This window comes from Panthera tigris, chromosome A2 (genome assembly GCF_018350195.1).
Source record: "Panthera tigris isolate Pti1 chromosome A2, P.tigris_Pti1_mat1.1, whole genome shotgun sequence".
Classification (NCBI taxonomy): domain Eukaryota; kingdom Metazoa; phylum Chordata; class Mammalia; order Carnivora; family Felidae; genus Panthera; species Panthera tigris.
Window position 1 is genome coordinate 65,352,092 of NC_056661.1, and position 19,642 is coordinate 65,371,733.

At 48.4% G+C, this 19,642-nt stretch overlaps 1 protein-coding gene across 1 annotated transcript in view; it reads right to left on the reverse strand.

Annotated features, from left to right (window-relative positions):
• The window catches only part of COBL (cordon-bleu WH2 repeat protein), a 188,875-nt gene that overhangs the window by 23,511 nt on the left and 145,722 nt on the right, over positions 1–19,642 (reverse strand). Inside the window, exon 15 of the mRNA XM_042977199.1 lies at positions 1,902–2,211. Coding sequence (XP_042833133.1) covers positions 1,902–2,211 — 310 coding nt within the window. The remainder of the gene's footprint in view (positions 1–1,901; positions 2,212–19,642) is intronic.

Here is a 19,642-nt window from a genome sequence, read left to right on the forward strand (position 1 = left end):
AAATAAACCCAGGTTGTTGAGAAGCCCAGATACGAGAAAGCAACACTAAACTTTTATGAGAAATTCAGCTCATCTTTAGTCCTTCAGGGTGTGGGAAAGGGCTCTCAAATATGCAGAGGAATTTCCGCGTTCAGGGAAAAGGGGAGAAATCTGACATTATTAAAATTAAAAAGCAATTTTTATGCAACGAAGGAACACAGAGTTACATGCAAACCACGGTCTTGAAGACTCTCCGTGGGTAGTCAAGAACTGATTTAACAGATTAAGAAGAAATGGATGAACGTTTAATTTTTTTTAACTTATTTCCTTTTTTTAATGTTTACTTATCTTGGGAGAGAGAGTGAACAGGGCAGGGGCAGAGAGAGAGGGAAAGAGAGAATCCCAAGCAGGCTCCACACTGTCAGCACAGAGCCCGACCTGGAGCTTGCACTCACGAGGCGTGAGATCATGGCCTGAGCTGAAACCAAGAGTTGGGGGCTTAACTGACTAAGCCACCCAGGCGCCCCTGAATTTTTTTTTTTAAAGTAACATCCCAGTTTTTTTTTTTTAAAGAACAGTCTATGAAAAGACAATTCCTACACTAATGCACACATCACAAGATGCTCATTCTTACTGATCAGAGAATTGGAAATTAAAAAGCACGTGAAATGCCATTTGAACCCGTAGGACCGGCGAACGTACGAGGTCTGCTGATGGCATGGGCCAGTGCAGGTGAGGAGTGCCAGGCCATTAGAGACCACTGGAGGGTGTGTAAGCCAATCACAGTGGAGAACAATCGGCCAATAGTCCATGGTTGAAGATGACCTTTTCTGAACGTCTAGCAACTTCTCTTCTAGAAAGCTCTCTACGTATAAACAGGAACATATGGATACCTGCCTCACTGTTTCCAGTGGATGGAAAACCAGAAAGACCTCAGTGCCCATTAGTTAAGTTTAAAAGAAAAATAAGGGGTCCCCAGGTGGTTCAGTAGGTTGAGGTGTGACTCCTGATTTTGGTTCAGGTCATGGGATCGAGCCCCCGTGTCAGGCTCCATGCCCCCCACACCTCACTCGTGAGCTCTCTTTCCCTCTCTAACATAAAAAAAAAAATTTTTTTTTAATTAAAAAAAAGGAAAGTAAATGAACTAATAAGACATGTATCCTCATGGATCAATCTTTAAAACTTGATCAAAAAAAGGGCACTGAGGGGCGCCTGGGTGGCTCAGTCGGTTAAGCAGCTGACTTCGAGTCAGGTCATGATCTCGAGGTCCGTGAGTTCAAGCCCTGCGTCAGGCTCTGTGCTGACAGCTCAGAGCCTGGAGCCTGCTTCAGATTCTGTGTCTCCCTGTCTCTCTGACCCTCCCCCGTTCATGCTCTGTCTCTCTCTGTCTCAAAAATAAATAAACGTTAAAACAAATTTTTTTAAAAAAGAAAAGAAAAAAGGGAATGAGATTATGGTCCCATTTATATAAAAGGAAAAACAAACTAGCCCATCTTAGGTATTACAGTAAGACCTTGGTCTGCAAGCATAATTTATTCCCAGAACATGCTTGTCATCCAAAGCACTCGTACATCAAGGCTCATTTCAAGAACCATTGGCTCAGGCGTGACCACATTCGGCCTCACGTGCGACTTGTGTTGCAAGGCATCGCTCGTTCATCAAGCCAAAATTGACTAGAAATATTTGTTTGTCGTGTGGAACCCTCGCAGAACGAGTTACTCGCAAGCCAAGGTTTTACCGTACTTCTAAACCCCTGCATGTCTAGAAAGAGCGTGAACACACGGCTGTGGATCACACCCCCAAATCAGGGAGTGGCAGCTGCCGAGGGCACCCGGCATGCATTTGTCAGGTCTCGACGACCCACAGACCTTCCTCCTCGAGTCCAGGATGGGCCCTCCCTCTCCAGCTGTCCCGTGACTCACCTCGAACGCCGTCGCCCAGAGCTGTTCCTCTCCCGCGTGGGGCTCTTCCGGGGACCCAGTTCTGGGGTCCCAGCCAGGTCCTGGTCGCTGCCTTCTTCCTGGTCCGTGGCCCACTTATCTTTGGATTTCACGCTGTCGTGCTGGGAATCCAGGGACACGATGTCTGACGGGGAGCTCACCACTCCTGAGTCTTCGGTTGTGTCCTCAGAGGCAAAACAGCTGCCGACAGACACGGTCTCCTCGGCCTCGGACGGCACCTGTGGGGCCCCGTCCGTGCCACGGGGACTGCCGGGCCCCAGGGGCAGGCTCACTGGACAAAACACGGCAAGGACACGTCAGCCGGCACGTCTCCCCACGGCCGAGCGCATGTTAACACCAACCTGCCTGACTCCCCTGGACGGTGGAATTCAGGGGGCTGGGAACACAGGAAGACCTGATCGAGCCTCACAGCTTCCTCCAGAAGCGCCTTATTACTCGGAGGGAGCCGTGTGCCTGTACGTGATCGAGAGCAAAACTTGCCCTCAAACGTCAGCACGTTCCGGATCAGCCTTTTGGCTTTTTACCCGCGCGTGTGACTGCGGGCAGACGCGTTTAAAAATTCCGACAAATGACACAGCGTTTGCCATGCTTTCCAGCCTGACCCTTGCTTTCGCTGAAGTTGTTCTGAAGTGAGTTCTTCCCCCAAGACCATCGTTTCCAGACATAAACAAAATGAGAAGTAAATAATACCGTGTGGGAGCTTCTGACAAACGTTCCACAGGAACATTCGGAATCCGCCCTACAGGGTCAAACTTCATGCCTCGTCGGCATCCGGCTCCCCCTTCATTTTTATCCAATTTGTTTCCTCCCCTTCGTTTTTTTACATGCAAGCAGGGAGCTCTGGTCCAAACAAGAGGGGATCCTGGAAGATTACCTCCAAGACCAATGAGAAGGAACCAGAACGCAAGTGGTTTTGGTTGGGGTTCTCTTGTTCCTGAGCACTGAGATTTACTGCAGCAGGAAGAACGAGAGGCAGAGATTTGCAACGATCAGAGCGAGGGTTACACTGAAATAGTAATGACGGGGAACACTGTAGCCATTTGGCACAACATCCAAGCAAGCCCTTCAGAGATACATTAAGTATGGAAGTACAGCGAGCCTCCGGGTTCCCTAAGGTCACCGAACGCTCCATGCCTGCAGGACAGGAGGACACCACCCTGGAGCAGCTACACACCAGACGCGTTTACTTCGAATTTAATGTAGAAACAGATTTTAAACCTCAAGACATCCGATCTCAGCCCTGTTCCCGGCGGTCCAGGAAGCAAGGACCGCGCTGTGCTGCGGTTTCCGGGTGTCTTATTGTAAAACCGTTTCTCCAATACGTCGTTGCTGGATTGCTACAGTGAATTAAGGCCGTAGGGGTGCCCAGGGCTCACTGCACGTGATCACGAGCTGGAGTCCTGCGACGGCCTCACAGGGACATGCTTTTAACCGGACAGCAGACTTAGCAACGTAGAATTAATGAACCCGAAAGAGCGCCAAGGAGAGCATCCCTCGAGGGGCTGGCGTATTTGAGATCCCGAACAATGAAATAAACAAAAGAACAAAATTACATATAAAAACAACAAAACAAAACAAAACACAGACATTTCACAACAGAGCTCGAAAGGAAAGACCAGAGCACAAAGGAGGAATTGTTTAGAGGCACAAATGCGCGAGGCGATGTGTCCGAACTGAACGCAGCGAGCGCTGTTAACAATACCCGCCTTCTTTCAGTGTTTTTCCTCGGTGCCATCTGCTAATGTCAACTCGAGGTGTGTCTGCACAGGTGGAGTGGGGCTGGCTGGTCGGAGGGAGGTGTCAGCATGCAGCAGGGTCCCAAACAGGTGGCTCGGTCCAGTCCCGGCCCCCCTCTTCCCACCCCAGGGGTCACCCGAGCGTGAAGTAACCCCAAAGAAGCCTTCGGGACCGCCTGCGGCTAGGGGGTCCTCCTGGCACACTCGTGTCCTGGACACTTGACTACATCCCTGGCGGACGGGGAACGCCAAGCCCTCCCCATCCCCTTTCTCTCCAGTTATGCGATCCAGAATGCTGGCCTGGGCTTGCTTTATACCCTACAGACATTTGGGAGCAAAAAAAGCAAGTAGAAAGTCACTGCTCTAAATTGAGCCAACTGCAAACCTAAGTCGACAAGGTGTGAGGAGTCTATATTCGGCGTGTATGTGTGAAACCATTTTAACAATATACGGCAAAGACTGCCATTTCCGGAGCTCCCCTCCTGCCCGGGCAAGTCCCTTCTAATGGATCACCTTCCCAGGGCCAGAGTAACTGCATCCTTGAACCCACTGGACAGGTGTTCGGTGAGGGTGCACCCATGCGCCGCCCCCGGGGTTCAGGGAGCAGGTAAGGGCGGCCACACTGTCAGGAGGGTGGTCACCCAGGCACGGGAGGAACAAGTGCATAAAGGCCCAGGGACAAGGGACCCACCTCAGGGGACTGGCCAAGGAGAGATCAGCAAACAACTTCCTGAAACATTGCTGGGGGAGCCGTCAAAGCCGGCCCCGATCTGGAGATAGGAAGGAACATTCCTGCGAGGCTCCAACCTGGCTCGGTGTGGTTTTCATGTCTGTCTGCAGTCAACCCCGTCGGTCTGAGAATCTTCGCTTAGAATCGGACATCACCACCTCCCTCGCCCTGCCCCAGCTTCGAGTCTCCTCTGGGCTGGTTCCTACTGTTAGCCCTGTGAGCTGTAACATGTTTTGACCATTTCTGAGTAAGATAATGGTGCAGGAGAATTTTTTTTTTTTTTCTTTATCGATTCTAAACAGAAGCCCAAAACATAGAAGAAAAGCTTGGAGCGGCCTTGGCTGTTATTTATGGGGCCGTCTAGATCCTTCTGTGCGCCCCTCACCTCCCTCACTTAGCCCCTGATTCCATGAAGCCAGTGGTCCTGGGGACCCCAACTTGAAATCCAGGGACAGCCCAAGAAGGGCTGGGTTAAGAGCCCGAATCCCACATCCAGGTCCAAGTTCTACTCCAAACTTGGAACAGCCTTTTCCCCTTTCTGTAAAATAAGCATGTGGGTTCTGAGGAGCTCTAAAATCCCTTCTAGGTACAGAGTACTACTGTTCTCTGAAATTCCAAATTTAAATGTAAGATGCAAACGTTCTTTGGACCGTTGACCAGTGACTAGGAATTGTAAAAGGGATGCGTCATTGTCTACGTCCTTTCTGCTGTCTTCCATCGGCCCTAAAAGTATAGCTCGTGATTTTTGAGCTAATTAATTTGCTAGCAAGTCTGCTCTTCTCTCAAGGCGTGAACAACCTTTTTGACCTAAAAAGTTACCACTGCAAGATTTTTGCAAATGTGAAAACCACACTTAATTTGTCTTTAGCAGAAGCCCAATATAAATTCTTGATTAAATTCCCTTCCAAATGAATGGCCATAGAGCCTGAGTAAGGAATACTAACCCCTTCACTGTCCTCCACCTAAATTTTATAATCCTGTGGTTCAAATGCCCTTCTGTCTCAATGAGAGCTTCCAGAAATTTCTCTAGCTAAGGTGTAAAGAAGAAAATGCTAACTTACGGCTTCCAGTTCCTCAAGGTGAACACCATCATGTTCCATTCAGTACCCACATCATTGAGTTTTTCATTTACAAAGTCACCAAAAAAATTTCAAACACTAAACATAAGGATCTTCCAAGGACTCTTGTAACGGATTCAGTTTTGAGTGATTTTATTGAATGTAAGTGCAAGGTCTTGTACCCCAAATCGTGCTCTCTTGCTAGTCATGACTAAGGGAGATTCCCCAAGGGTCACTTTCACCACATTGATGTGGACCAGAGACAATGTCTCACAGAAAGGGTTCTTCTTCCCCTCTCACTGGTGCCTATGATTTCCGCACACTATTGATAGCCAATAACCGATGCTCATCTTTCATCCCGACTACTTTGGTTTAATTCCTTATGTTCTAAGAACTGAGAAAAAAGGGAAGAAACAGGGGAGATACTGGAAAAGTGCTCTTGAATCAGTAGTGCAAACTGACACGTGTTTGCCGATAGTTTCTGTCATATACATCCGCAAATAATTTTGAACCACCACGTCCCCCTAACATTTTTCACTGACACGCGAAAATTTCCATCTTGAGTTGATGGGTTGCACCAGATGTAATTTCTACTGTACTGTAAACAGCAATACTTTAAAAAGAGTTGTATCATTTTTCAGTGTAATCATGGGCCCCTCAAAGGTACTGCACGATGCAGGTAACAGTACAGCCAGTTCACGATAGAGGATCATTACACACACACACACACACACACACACACACACACACACACAATTTTCTTCAAGAAGGCAGGATAATGAAGACTTTGAAAGTACTAATGGATCTAAAATAGATTCTCTGGAATCTGAATTCTCTTAAGAGTCAATGATGTAATCAATGCATACTTCTCCAGAGCCTGAGACATACGTTTAAGCCTAGAATCCTAATACACCCAGGAAAATGGGCAGGGAAAATTTCAATTTCCACCACTGAAAGGCAGGACTGGATTCCAGTCACTGTTCTATTAAGACATATATAGACAACAGCTGCTGTTTTTGTCTGTCCAGCACTGTCCCCCTCCCTGTTAGTGCTAAATGAATTCCTGCTTCCTGTGGCCAACTTATTTCTCAACATCTGGGTGAGTCTAACAACTGCCCCTAACTACCCTGGGCCCTGGGGGATGGGCGTGAGAGGAACCAGAATCTGGCCAATTAAAACCGTGCACACAATGGTAGACCAAAGGAGGGCACGTGTGCTCAGCTGGACAAATCAAGGCCTGCCTCTGGACCTTCCCACCAGAGCTCCTGGGGAAGCTGGTCTCACTGGCTTGGAGTCAATGGAATGGCAGAGTCTTGGATAAATAGCCATTTGGACAAGCACATGGAGAGAACTTGTTCAGGGATGGGAGAAAACACAGTCCTAAGACAGTAATTTGGTACCTGGACTCCGCCATGACCATAATGAGGATTCATCTCTTAAAATTCCCAGTCATGTGAGCCAAAAAACTCCCACAAAAACCCACTTCTCTTAACCAGTTCAAGACATGTTTCCTTCTCTTGGAATCAAAGACTCCTATCTAATCAATAGGTAAATTACCCTGATATTTTCATCAGTATACCTATAATATGTATTAAATATGAATGCCATAATGTCAAAATATTTATTATAAATATTAGATATGTTCATATGTTTATTAATGTTAACTAGAAATACAAAAAATATATAATTATGATTAATGATTTAATGTTATATAATTATGATTATGATTCAACATAATCTGTTAAATATTATACATTAAATATATAATATAAATTATGATATAAGATTATTAGTATATACATATAAAATGCAAATTAAAAATATATAACTATTTTACATTATGTTTCTATTATAGGAACTTTTATGAAATGCAACAGTTGTATTATCACACCCTTCCCTTTTCTAGATTTATTTTCCATTATTTGGATTATATAGTTGAGTAGTTGTATTGTCACAACAATCTAATTTGGATCCAGTTACTGTCTAAGCTCTCTTGTGTCTGAAGATTGTCTTCATCTAATCCATATCCTTGACAATCAGTATGGCTAAATCCAAGCAAGATTCAGATCACAATCCTTCTTCAAGATTCTATTCTTGGTTCCTTCTTTCCTGGCATCCTGCCTCACACATGAGAATCTGTATGCTAACATGGTTCTTTCCAACTCTATATAATCTTATCTCTTGAAGCTGGCAAGAGTTTCCTCTTTAACTGTGAATATCAAAAATTTCACCAAAATTTGTCTGTGTATTTAATTTCCAAGAGGTTTTGGATGTCCTTTCATTCATTTATTTTTCAGTAATTCCCTGCTCTTGTTTTATGTATGTGATAATCCATTACAATTCTCTGAGGCAAACACAAAAAATATTTAAAGTCCTATTTTGTTTCCTAAATAAACCTTACTTCCTTTGGGGTTAGTTCCTCTGATCAGTTCATTGTTCCTCTTTCATGCATTAAGAAAAAAAAAGATTGTTTAGTGATTCTTGACTATTTTCATGTGTTTAAATGAGGGTGTCAATAATGATAGGGAGTGGATTTCTTTCATACATGGGAATAGCATGGTTTCCTTAGGATACAACAGAAAGCCCTATGACAGATTGGGCTAAGGAGAGATCCACGGGGCAGAGAGGGAAGTCACCTTCTCGAAAGGACTCCATTGGGATGAGGTATCTCGTTTCTCCAAGCAGCCATAATGGTTGACCATCCTTCAATTAAGCTCAGTCATCTTAAAACTAAAGTTTCATTGTGCCGTCATGTGCCTGTTTCAGCAAATAGCTACACAGGATTCTTTATGCTGATGGCTGGCTATGAGAGTCACCTAAAACATTAGACCATTGGCTAATTACTACCAGATAGTATAGTCCAACATTGATGTTTGGAAATCATATAATGGTAGTTGGGTGTAGCCGTTCCGCAATGTTGTAATGGATACTATTTAGCTGCCTCCAATTTAATCCAATGCCCTCTGCAGCGTGGTTATCACGACTCCTCTTTTGCAAATTATAAAAGAAGCCCCAGCCAACAAATTATTTCATCTATCCCTGAGGGTATGTGTTGCAGAAACTTACTCTGCCAGGCCCATTAAAGTAGCCAGTCCATTCAAAATCACACAAAATCACGTGTTAGGCAAGAGTCAAATTAGGGGTCTTTCGCCACATAATGAATTTCACTGAGAATACCTACATTTAAGCTTTTCTAAGCGACAGGATTTTCTTCCATGTTCTATGGAAAAAATCTTGATTCTATTTGTCCAGGGACTTCAGTATATTCTAAAATACTTTTGAGAAAAAAGCTCGGGCTGTTGGTACATATATATTTCTGGGGCCTCAGTCTGAAGAAGCATGTACTTTATACTGGCAAGAACAAAGCTGATGCTTTGCTTTTCATCATCAAAATAGAAACCCTGTCTCCAGGTAGTCTAGAGTATTCAAGCACATGGATTGTATTTAATCAACACCTCAGAAAATCTGACGTTCAGGGACTTGCCAAGTTGCCAAGGGACTCAATTTCGAATTGACTATGAGTCAGGTCTGGCACAAAGCAAAGGTGAGTCACGTGCCATTTTGGATAGGCAATCTAAGAAAAATACAGTCCGTTTCCTCCGCTAATTTCTCCCATGTTCCATCCCTTATCACTAGACTCTACAGAACAAAATGTGTGATCTACTTTGGCTTAGCTTTCCAAAAAGCTCTGTTCAGCCACTGCTCCTGATCCAAAGTTGGCATCAAAGTGACCCAATGAAGAATATTTTTGCAGTACTATAGACAGCTGTTGTTAGCATCCATGATAGTACTCAGTGTCTTTCGTGAGTAACCATTTTAGTTTGTCCTGAAATTCAGATCATCCTTTCTCCCTCTTTTGATTAAATGAACGTGTGCCCTTTGACTCAGTGTTCTCCCTTATCTTCCTTTGGTTGTAGCAAATGTGGAAGTTGGTGGACACAGACCATATTGCCACTGCAATAAAACATTCCAGGAGGTGTTTTTAAGAAAAGCTAAACAGAAAAAGAAAACCTTTTCCTTTTTTTTGTCCCTTTCTGTAATGCGTGTCAGATTACAATGTTCTTTCTTGGTCAGTCTGTCCTTCTGTGTCCTTATTGATGGTTTCTGAAGTTTTACCACCCGTAACACCTACCAAGCATATGAATGCTCTTGGCTGATGGGTGTAAGGATATCTTTTTTCCTTTGCACCTTGGTGCTCTCACGCCTAGGGAGACCTGAGGAACCCCAGGGACATGCCTTCGTTGCACTGGTAGCTGGCTGGGTTCACTAAGATGCTAAGGTTTTTCAGTGGAATCGAGGCTCCTGCTAACGCTTCTTCCCCACTCTGGACTGTCCTCCCTGCAAAGAGTGACTCTCTGAATTTTTCCCCTGGCATCTCCCTGTGCTGAAGGCCAGTTCCTTCCACCCCTCCGATTCGTGGACAGGGTCTCTCTCTTGAGGGTCTGTGTGCAGGTGGCCCAGTGTGGTCTGTGGGCTCCAGGATAGGCCCGTGGGAACAGAGCCCAGGCCCTCTCAGCTCTCCTTGCTTTTCTATTCTGTGCCTTCGTTCTCATTTTCAGGCCAACACGATTTCATTTACTCTCTTGCAAGAGCAGCTATGCATTTAAAATGGTCACTACGTGGGACGCCTGGACGGCTCCATCGGTTAAGCATCCGACTCTTGATTTCATCTCAGGTCATGATCTCAGGGTTTGTGGGATCGAGCCCCGAGTCAGGCTCTGCACTGACATCGAGGAGCCTATTTGGGATTCTCTCTCTCCCTCTCTCTCTCTGCCCCTCCCCTTCTTGCTCTCTTTCTCTCAAGAAACGTTAAAAAGAAGTGATCACTGTGTAAGATCTAGCATTTTGAGATGCTCTGTAGCAGAAAGGGGTTTCTGACCCACCATACTGCTGGCAGCATAAGGAATCTCAACTTACTTTAACATAGAATGGGTTTCCCACCCACGCTTCTTGTCTCAGCTGTGTCGCCAGGTTATCCAAGCATAAAACGTTTCCTCCCTTCAGGGCAGACAACTCAGGCGTGGTGGGGAGAACGGCCACAGGCAGCCGGAGCAGCCGGAGGGGCACCCTTGCAGAGTCAGATCAAGGAAGCTTCCACCAGGAGAAGCAACTGAATATCCGACTGCAGGGCTGACCACCACCTGCGTTTCCATCGGATGCGTTTCCTCCCTCGAGTTCTCAGAAGAGGACTTCTTTTTCTTCTTCAAAGTCTTCCTCCCTCCGGGGTTCCTCAGATCCCCCTCCTCCACTCCCTTGGAGATCTGCAGCTGTCCCCGCTCCGATGCCTCCCCCTGGCCTTGCAATGCCCACAGCATCGTCGCTGAAGCCCTGGCACTGTGTCTCCCCAGCTCGGAGGCACCCTCTCCAGGAATGCAGGCAAGAGTCCTCTCTCTGAGGCCGCAGTGAAGACGCCACGAGACGGCACATGTAGAGGGGTCAGCGGGGCACAGAGTCGAGGCTCAGTAGTGGCAGCCGTGATTACCATTAGTAGGTGCTGGACCTCACTGGGTTGTTGGCCGCCAAGCATCCAAATCCCCTGGAAACTATGGTTCTTGTGGTTGGCTTGCACCAGAGTCCACTGGAGGGCTTGTTAGAATAGATTGCAGAGCGACCCTTCCATGCAAGATTCTGATTTAGAGGGTCTCAGGTGCCCCCTGCCTCAACCTGCACCTGCTCACATGTTCCGAGTGATGCTGAGGCTCCTGGTCCAGGTCCACACTTGGGGAGCTTTCTCCAGCTCCTCTAGGGTCCCCTGGCCAACTCGTGCTTCTCCCCTCGCTAAGCTGCAGCTGAGAACAGTCCATACCTAAGCCAGGTGGCTTCCTCCCTCTGCCTCCTAAAACCTCTTCACTGCTGTGTTTCAAAGGCACTGGAAGTAATGAATGGACCCGCTAAAAAACTCCCGGTCAATCCGTGATCTCAAGATGCAGGGGCATTTTTCTCCACAGAAGGCTCTCCATGAAGTTAAAAGTGACATCTTCTTCAAAACGGAAGGGCAGGGGGTGCCTGGGTGGCTCAGCTGGTTAAGTGTCCAACGCTTGGATTTCAGCTCAGGTCATGATCTCACAGCTCATGGGATTGAGTCCCACGTCAGGCTCTGTGCTGACAGTGCAGAGCCTGCTTGGGATTCTCTCTCTTTCTCTCTCTGCCCCTTCCCCTGCTCATGCTCTCTCTCTTTCTCAAAATAAATGAATAAACTTTTTTAAAAAAACCAGCAGGACGGAATAAATAACTTTTAGGAATTATGTTAGAGCGTTTTCAGAAGACTTACAAACACAAAACGCATCCCAAGTGGTTGTAGAATATGCCCATGACACAAAAAAGAAGAAATCACACTGCGGAAGGGTGCGGACTTGGTGGGAGAAGGAAAGGTGAGAGGGGCTGTGGCTCCTGGAGTCTTGATTTGGGGCAGGAGGTCCCGAACAGGCAGAGTGGAAGGAAAATGGGGTCCTGAACCGCCTGGAAATACGATGCCAGACAGAGAAGCAAGACTCTGAAGTCATATGTGTCACAAAGGCTGTCACAGACCTTATGAGAGTCACCTTGACAAGGTACCTGGGAAAGAAGCCTCACCAGCGACAGAGTGAAAGCACGGGTCCCCAAGGATCACATCTCACATTTCTGCATCACTACCTGTGGCCAATGTCAGCTCCGTCGCTTGCTTAGCTGGCCAATTTGGTTATTTCTACCTTACCGATTATTTGTATAAATTGTCTGATGTTTGGGACTGATTGAATGGGACAGACAGTAAAAAACATGGCTTACTCACACGGTTACCTGGGTCTGGACTAGTGCAGAAAACCACATTTTTCATATTGAGAAGACACACTAGCAGGGAATATCAAGGTAACCTCCCTACAATAATTTTCAGAAATCATAACATGCTAACATGCCATCAAAAGGCAATACAGGAAAGTTAAATGACTCTTAACCATGCTTTTATGTTGTGTTTTTCGCACACACACACACACACACACACACACACACACACGGCAAAACCACCACCTAAAGGCCACTTGAATACAGTAGAGGGTGGTTAGTATAAAAATAATGAGCAGTAACACTGCCCTCTTTCCCTAGAGGCCCCTTCCCCAGAGTCCAGCCCGTCTTGGGGATGTGCATCTGCTTATAACGATGACACGATCATCATCGGTGCCTGTCATTTTAGGAAACTTGCATACAACTGTTTTCATCCTTGGCCGAAGTTAACAGACCGCACAGCCAGTAAATCAGACATTTCACACACAAACCACCTGTCTCACTCACAATTATGGTGGCCCCCAATAACTTGGCTTTATGCCAGAAAGCACTCATCACAGCAGAACCTACTGGTACCCAAAAGAACCTCCCCGCAGATGCCAGGCTCCAGCCTCAGTTGTCAGGATCTGCTGCAAGGATTCCAAGCTGGATGTCGTCCCCGTGGGAAGGGAGGGACCCATCTTGTCCTCCAGCCCGCTTATGCTTAGAGATACTCTCCCCACAACTGCACCCTACCAGACTTTTTCTATTGGGATTCTTTTGAGTTTTAAAATAAAAGTTTTGTTTTTTCCCCTGGGGTATAGAAAGGGAGACTCCAACAATTGGAAAGAGAATAGCCACTCATCCCCAAGATGACTTCACAGTTGGTCACTTTTTCTTGTAGTCTTTGTTTCTTAAGACTTTCTTTTTGATAAATCTCTAACAAAATGCCTTAAATGTGTGAAGAAAAGCAGATACGTCACCCTATTGGTGTTTATGTACTTCTTTTACACTCAACTGATTGAACAAGCTACTTCTCTCCTACACCTTTTATATCTGTTCAAACAGTTATGGTACTGATTCAACTGTGGCCTTGAGCAAATCCAGGTGACAGGGAAGGGTCTGGAGGCAAATATACCTGGGGCGCACTGCAGGCCACAAGCCTTTGCAGACACCCATCTGTGCCCAGCCTGAGGAGTTCAGCAGCAAAGAGACAGCGTCTTCTGGCTCAATGGTGTCTCTGTCCACCTGGCGGGGCTCAGCCTTGCCTCCCCTTTGGGATGGTTGCTGTTCCAGGCTGGGACTGCATGGAGACCCCAGGCTCCTATTCCAGTCCGGGCTTCACTCCTGCCTCCAGCATTCACTGTTCTCAGTGGATCACCCCTCACAGCAGCTGGCGGATGGGGGAATGTCACTAATGGTCCCATGGGTGACCACATCCCAGAGAGGTGGGGGGGGCTGGTGAAAAAGTGGGAGCTCCTTTGCAACTCTCCAGACTACCTGTTTTCGCTCTGTGCTCAGGACCAAATCCATCCTGACAGACAGCCTGAGATGACTGTCATTAATTTGCCATTTTTTCTAGTTCTGGGAGAGCACCGTTGGCCTGTCCTCCGGGTCCCCTCTGGGGGCTCAGCTGGATCTTCCTCCCTTTGGCTCTCTTGGGCCTTTATTTGTACTTTTCATCTTACGCCTCCAAGAGAGCAAGCCCTGGGTCTTCCGTGTCTGATTCAATGGAGGTGCTTCGTCCCAGTTTGCATCCTACAAATTCTCCGTGGACATTGCCTTCCTGACGGGCACCTGCCTCAACATGGCTGGAAGTGGCCTCCAGCCGATCTCGCCTTGGCATGTACATGACACTGTGGCGTGCCTAAGCGCTGTGCCATCCAGGCTGCTCAGGCGGGCAGTCACGCGTCTTCGTGGGTCATATCTCCCGCGTGATGCTCAGAGCCGAGATGCCCGTCTGCAGGGATCTAGCTCATGGCAAGACAAGGTTGCCACTGGCCTCTCCAACTCCAAATGGAAGTCCTGATTTTCCCACTCCCCAAAATCCCACTGAGCTTTCTCTAGCAACAGAAAAAACTGTGGGCCCTAAATAAATAGAAGTACATTGGCCATAATTCATCTATGCGTTTCTGTTACTTTTCTCTGAACTTCCACATTTTAATACTTAAAAAGTATACGTTCATAGGACTTCTTACCCCTGTAGTCACAGTTCCACCCCAAGGAGGTTTCTTCTTTTTTTTTAAAAATCTTTATTCATTTTGAGACAAGAGGAGAGAGCACACGTGAGTGAGCAGGCAGGGCGGGCGAGGGGGGGCCGTGGTGGAGAAAGAGAGAATCCCAAGCAGGCTCCACGCTGTCAGCGCAGAGCCTGACTCACGGCTCGATCCCACGAACCGCAAGATCGTCACGAGAGCTGAAACCAAGAATCGGACGTTTAAGCAACTGACCCACCCAGGGGCCCCACAAACAGATTTCTTAAATGAGATGTTTTGTGAGCATTGAGCGCTCTTGAAATTCAACACAGACTCTTGGCTGTTTTTGCTGCACTGAGTACAGGGCATGAGCGGTGATTTTTACCGTTTTCCTGCCTCCCTCTCTCTCCTACAGAAGATTCTGGATTTTAGGCCCACATACATTTGCACCAAAGATCATCTGCCCTGAGGTACTCCCTTGGGGGGCTGAGGACATGTGGACCTCCTCTTGGCCCAGACTTCACACCCAAAGCACATGGTATTCAGAGAACGCTCGGGTCAAAATCCATATCTGAATGTGAGGCCAAAGGATGAAGTGGCTTGAGAAAGGTCACCCTGATCGCTGGTCGTGCTGGGTGAGGTGTCCCAACAGCCCTGTGCTGTCCCCTCCCACGTGTGACCTTCTTACCACCAGCCTTAGAAAGGTCCAGTCCTTAGCCCTGTGGCGTCTGGAATTTTACAAATACCTTCAGTCGTTTCTTTCTGGGGCAGGTGAGTCCAGAGGGTGATAGAGCTGTGGATTATTTTTTTTTAGATTTTTTTTAATGTTTACTTATTTTCAAAAGAGAGAGAGAGACAAAGCGCAAGCGGGGAAGGGGCAGAGAGAGAGGGACACACAAAATCTGAAGCAGGTTTCAGGCTCTGAGCTGTCAGCACAGAGCCCGACGCGGGGCTCGAACTCACGAGCTGTGAGATCATGACCTGAGCCAGAGTTGGATGCTTAACCGACCGAGCCACCCAGGCGCCCTGAGCTGTGGATTATTTTAGTCAAAGGAGGCAGTGTCTCATGAGGCTTATTTGAGGGTAATTTAAAAAGAGAGAGAGACGCTTCAAAAGTGCGGTGTACATCCTTTAGAAAAGGGTATTTTCCAGAACAGCTGCCTCTGTGAGTGCTGGTCTCCTGCCCTCACAGGCACCCAGAGCCTGGCTCACGACACAGGCTGGGAAGAATGGGGTCCTGCTCCCCTCTGCCCTCTGCCTCAAGCTTGATTTCATTCACTAAACTTGACCCCATCGTATATTTGAGTATGAGGCCCTCCCGGAGGTAAAACTCAGCATAGACATCTCCAACCATTACCCTTGGAGAAATGTGACTTTTCTGCACACATTTTCCTTGTCATCCGTCTGACTGAGCAGGACCGTGACTCAATCATGCCCTGAGCCAGCAGGTCTGCTGGGGCAAACAGGCCATCGTTTGCTTACAGGCTCCCGTCCCCTCTTTCCTTTCCCGAATATTCCCAGCGGTAGAATAATGCCTTCGCACAGCTTGGACATTGTCTTTAAAAATGTGTCCGCTTCACGAAGCCCGAAATCAGCATGGAATTCTTAGGCTCCTGAGTTCTTACAGGGGGCACTGCAATTATCTGCAACCTCCCCTGCAGCTCGGGGTTGACTTCCCAAGGGCAGGAAGGGGCGATGACTCCAGACCCTGCATCCCAGCGTGATCTGCATTTCTGGCCCCACAACAGGCCTATTCCAGCCTCGTTTGTTCGCTGGGTCTCTGAGGACAGAATAACCCAAGGTATCAAACAAGTCATACCCAGGGGCTGGGGAAGAGTGAAGAGCTAGGGTCTTGTCCCTTTAAGGCACGAGTTCTTCTGGCCTTTTAAGCCCTCTCCATCGGGTGACCGTTCACTGGTGCCTGGTACACATTGGGTGATCGTTTTGAACCGCAGCCTTATGCCATGTGAAGACAGACACATTGGGAAGGCCCATTGGGGGCTAAACAGTAAAGAGGATTAAAACGGTCCTAATTAAAATCGCTCATTACGTTTCTCACGCTTTGAAACTGTTCTGAAAAGCAAAATGTGCCCTCAGCAACAGGCTAATCCAGCACTTTAAGTCTCTAAGGTTACTTTTGCAGTGCACCTCCCTGACAGCGCTACACCCCGGAACAGCAGACCCAGCGTGGGTGTTTGGAGCGACACAACCCGGTTCATCTTTCTGCTTGCTTGCCCGCGTGCCCAGCATGAAGGACACCTGCTTGAAGGCACAGCTGCCGCTCCGAGTGACGCCTTCCTCATCCGCAGCTCTGGGCTGCAGCCCTGGGTCACGGCGTTACCGCAGGGCTATCGCTCAAGTCAGAATCTTGGTGTCCGGGCGCTCGGGCTGCCCACTGAGACCCGGGGAGAGGCTTCCCGTCAGCGCCGGTGGTTTCTCTGAAGTGGCCGATGACACCCCAAGGGTCTCCACCAGATTAAGCCAGTGTAAGAGCATCCACACAGCTCGGGCGGTCCCAGATGGCACGGTGGCCTATTTATTTCTGTGTTTCATCATCCCATGGAAACATGGGCACTTGCCGATCTACAAGTGCGGCAGCAGAACATGATCTCTTCCTTGTCAGCCCTGGGCACGGCTCGACGTGTCCCGCGAGGCAGCCTGGAGCCGGCTGGCCCCTGGGGCTCTGTGGTGGGTGCGGGGCGGGCGGTGGCATGTGCGGGCCTGTAGCGTCTGGCCCGGCCATCCCGGAGGAGGGACAGGCTGACCTCCACGCCAGGGTACACACGGGACTAACCCTAGCGGTGCTCCCACTCACCCAGGCTGCAAAAGGACCTGGCAGCCCTGGAAAGCCCTGGAGGGCATGGCCTCCCCCAGAATGCCCCGGAAAGGGGGGGGGCACACCTCACAAGGGTGGGGCACTTTGTCCTCAAGAGCTGTAAAAAGGCACATTTTAAGAAGCCTCTTCAAAGTCATCCAACAACCTACGATAAAAGAGGAGGACGGGAACAGCCGGCATCATCAGCATGAGCTCCTGAAGGAGAAAGTTAAACAGTTTTGCCCCAGGCTTCTGTGACAGTGGAATATTTACATTTTTCTGGGTTTTTAACATTTATTTTTTTATTGTTTAGTTTTGAGAGAGAGGGAGAGAGAGATGGGGACAGAGGATCTGAAGCAGGCTCTGTGCTGACAGCAGGGAACCCGACGCGGGGCTCGAACCCACGAACCATGAGATCACGACCTGAGCCGAAATCAGACGCTTAACTGACTGAGCCATCCAGGTGCCCCTACATTTTCCTGATTAAAAAAAAAAATTTGTTTTTTTACATTTCATTTATTTTTGATAGAGACAGGGCACAAATGGGGGAGGGGCAGAGAGAGACGGAGACACAGAATAATCCGAAGCAGGCTCCAGGCTCCCAGCTGTCAGCACAGAGCCAGATGCGGGGTTCAAACCCATGGACTGCGAGATCATGACCTGAGCTGAAGTCGGATGCTTAACCAACTGAGCCATCCAGGTGCCCCTACATTTTCTTGGTTTTTTAAAATGAGGACTTGAATTACCTTATCGCTCCAGTTTGACTGTAGCAGGGACCCAAACTCACATGTGCACGGGGTCAAGGACCATCTGCGAGGGACCGATGTGAAGCCAGGTGGGGGGATGCGCCACGGAGAAGAGTGCGTGCCTGTCTACAATGAGCAGCTACTGCTGTGTCCCACGCTGTTTCTTTCGTGAGGAAAAGCGATTTTGCTGCCCCACCCCCCACCCCAGACGTGAGCGGATGTGGTCGGGCTGCCTCAGCATCTGGGTTGCCCGGGAGATGGACCCCGACCATCCAATCAAACATGGTAATCCTGCCCTCCTTGCTGGTGATTGGCCTGTGCATTCTAGCTGCAGCCAATGGGTGCACGGCGCCCCCAGGGCCTCCGTGATTGGTTCAGAACTCTCGCTCATGGCAGAGTTTGGGTAAAGAGCCTGCCCCGCCTCTAGAATTGTGTCAACCTACAGATTTCCTTGCGGATCAAGCCAGCTTGAGTTGCTCTGTTTACAGGCACGAGCATACTGATTCACCGGCAACGCCTTTCCGGGTATACATCCAAAAGAATTACAAGTAGGGTCTCAAAGACATATCTGGACTCTGTGTTCACTGCAGCTCTACGCATGGTAGGCAAGAGACGAAAACACCCCGGATGCCTACCCACAGGCCAATGGATAAACAAGATATGGCTACGTGTAGGTGGACTATCATTCAGCCTTAAAAAAAGAAGTCCTGTCCCGTGCAACAACACGGGTGACCCTTGAGGACACTGTGCTACGTGAGCTAAGATAGTCACAAAAAGACAAATACGGTAGCATTCTGCCTTCTGAGGTTCCTAGCGTAGTCAGATTCACAGAAGCATCACGTAGAATGGTGGGTGCCAGGGGCTGGGGCAGGGGGCAAAAGGGAACTGATGTGTGACGGTCACAAAATTTTGGATTGGCACCATGTCAAAGTTCTGCAGATCCGTTTCACAACGCTATGAACGCACTCACTGTCACTGACCTGGGGACTTAAAAATGGGTACGACGTTAAATGTCGATTTTGATCGCAACTGAAAAAAGAAAGCCGGAAAACTGACTCATCAGGTTAGGCAAACAAGGGAGAGGAAGCCCAGCTTGGGTTGGAGTCCCCGGCCTGCCTCCCATGCAGCCCACGAGCCCCTCCCCCCCCCCCCCCCCAGGTTAGTGTGTGGGCCCCGTTTCCTCAGAAACCCTCCCAGGGGGGAGGAGCCAGTGGCCACTCCGCATCTTCTGTGACAGACAGGATTCGTGACATTGGACCGGCGAGAATCACACTGATTTCAGGAGCAGCGTTTAGAAGTTGGTACACGTAAAACAACTTCTCGGCGGTACGACGCACACAGAACGTAGAGGGAACACAAGAGTGTGTGTTGAGATTATGAATGATCTCCAACGCCCCGGTATTTAGGACACGGCTAAGAGACAAGACGGGTTTGGTGTGTGCATGTGTGCATGTGCGTGTGTGTGTGTGTGTGCATGCACGTGTACGCACATTCACAGATGCCTGGAAGATCCAGGTGAAAGCTGACAGGTGTGTGGGGACAGCGGAAGAGAAGGCTCAAGGACATTTGATTTGGGGACGGTGGAGACAAGTGGAGCCCCTGCTCTTGTGTGGCGGGAATGTTTCCGAAGGACTCTTGGCTCGGCCCACCTCCGGTGGTGCTATTTGGAAGCGAGGACAGGCGT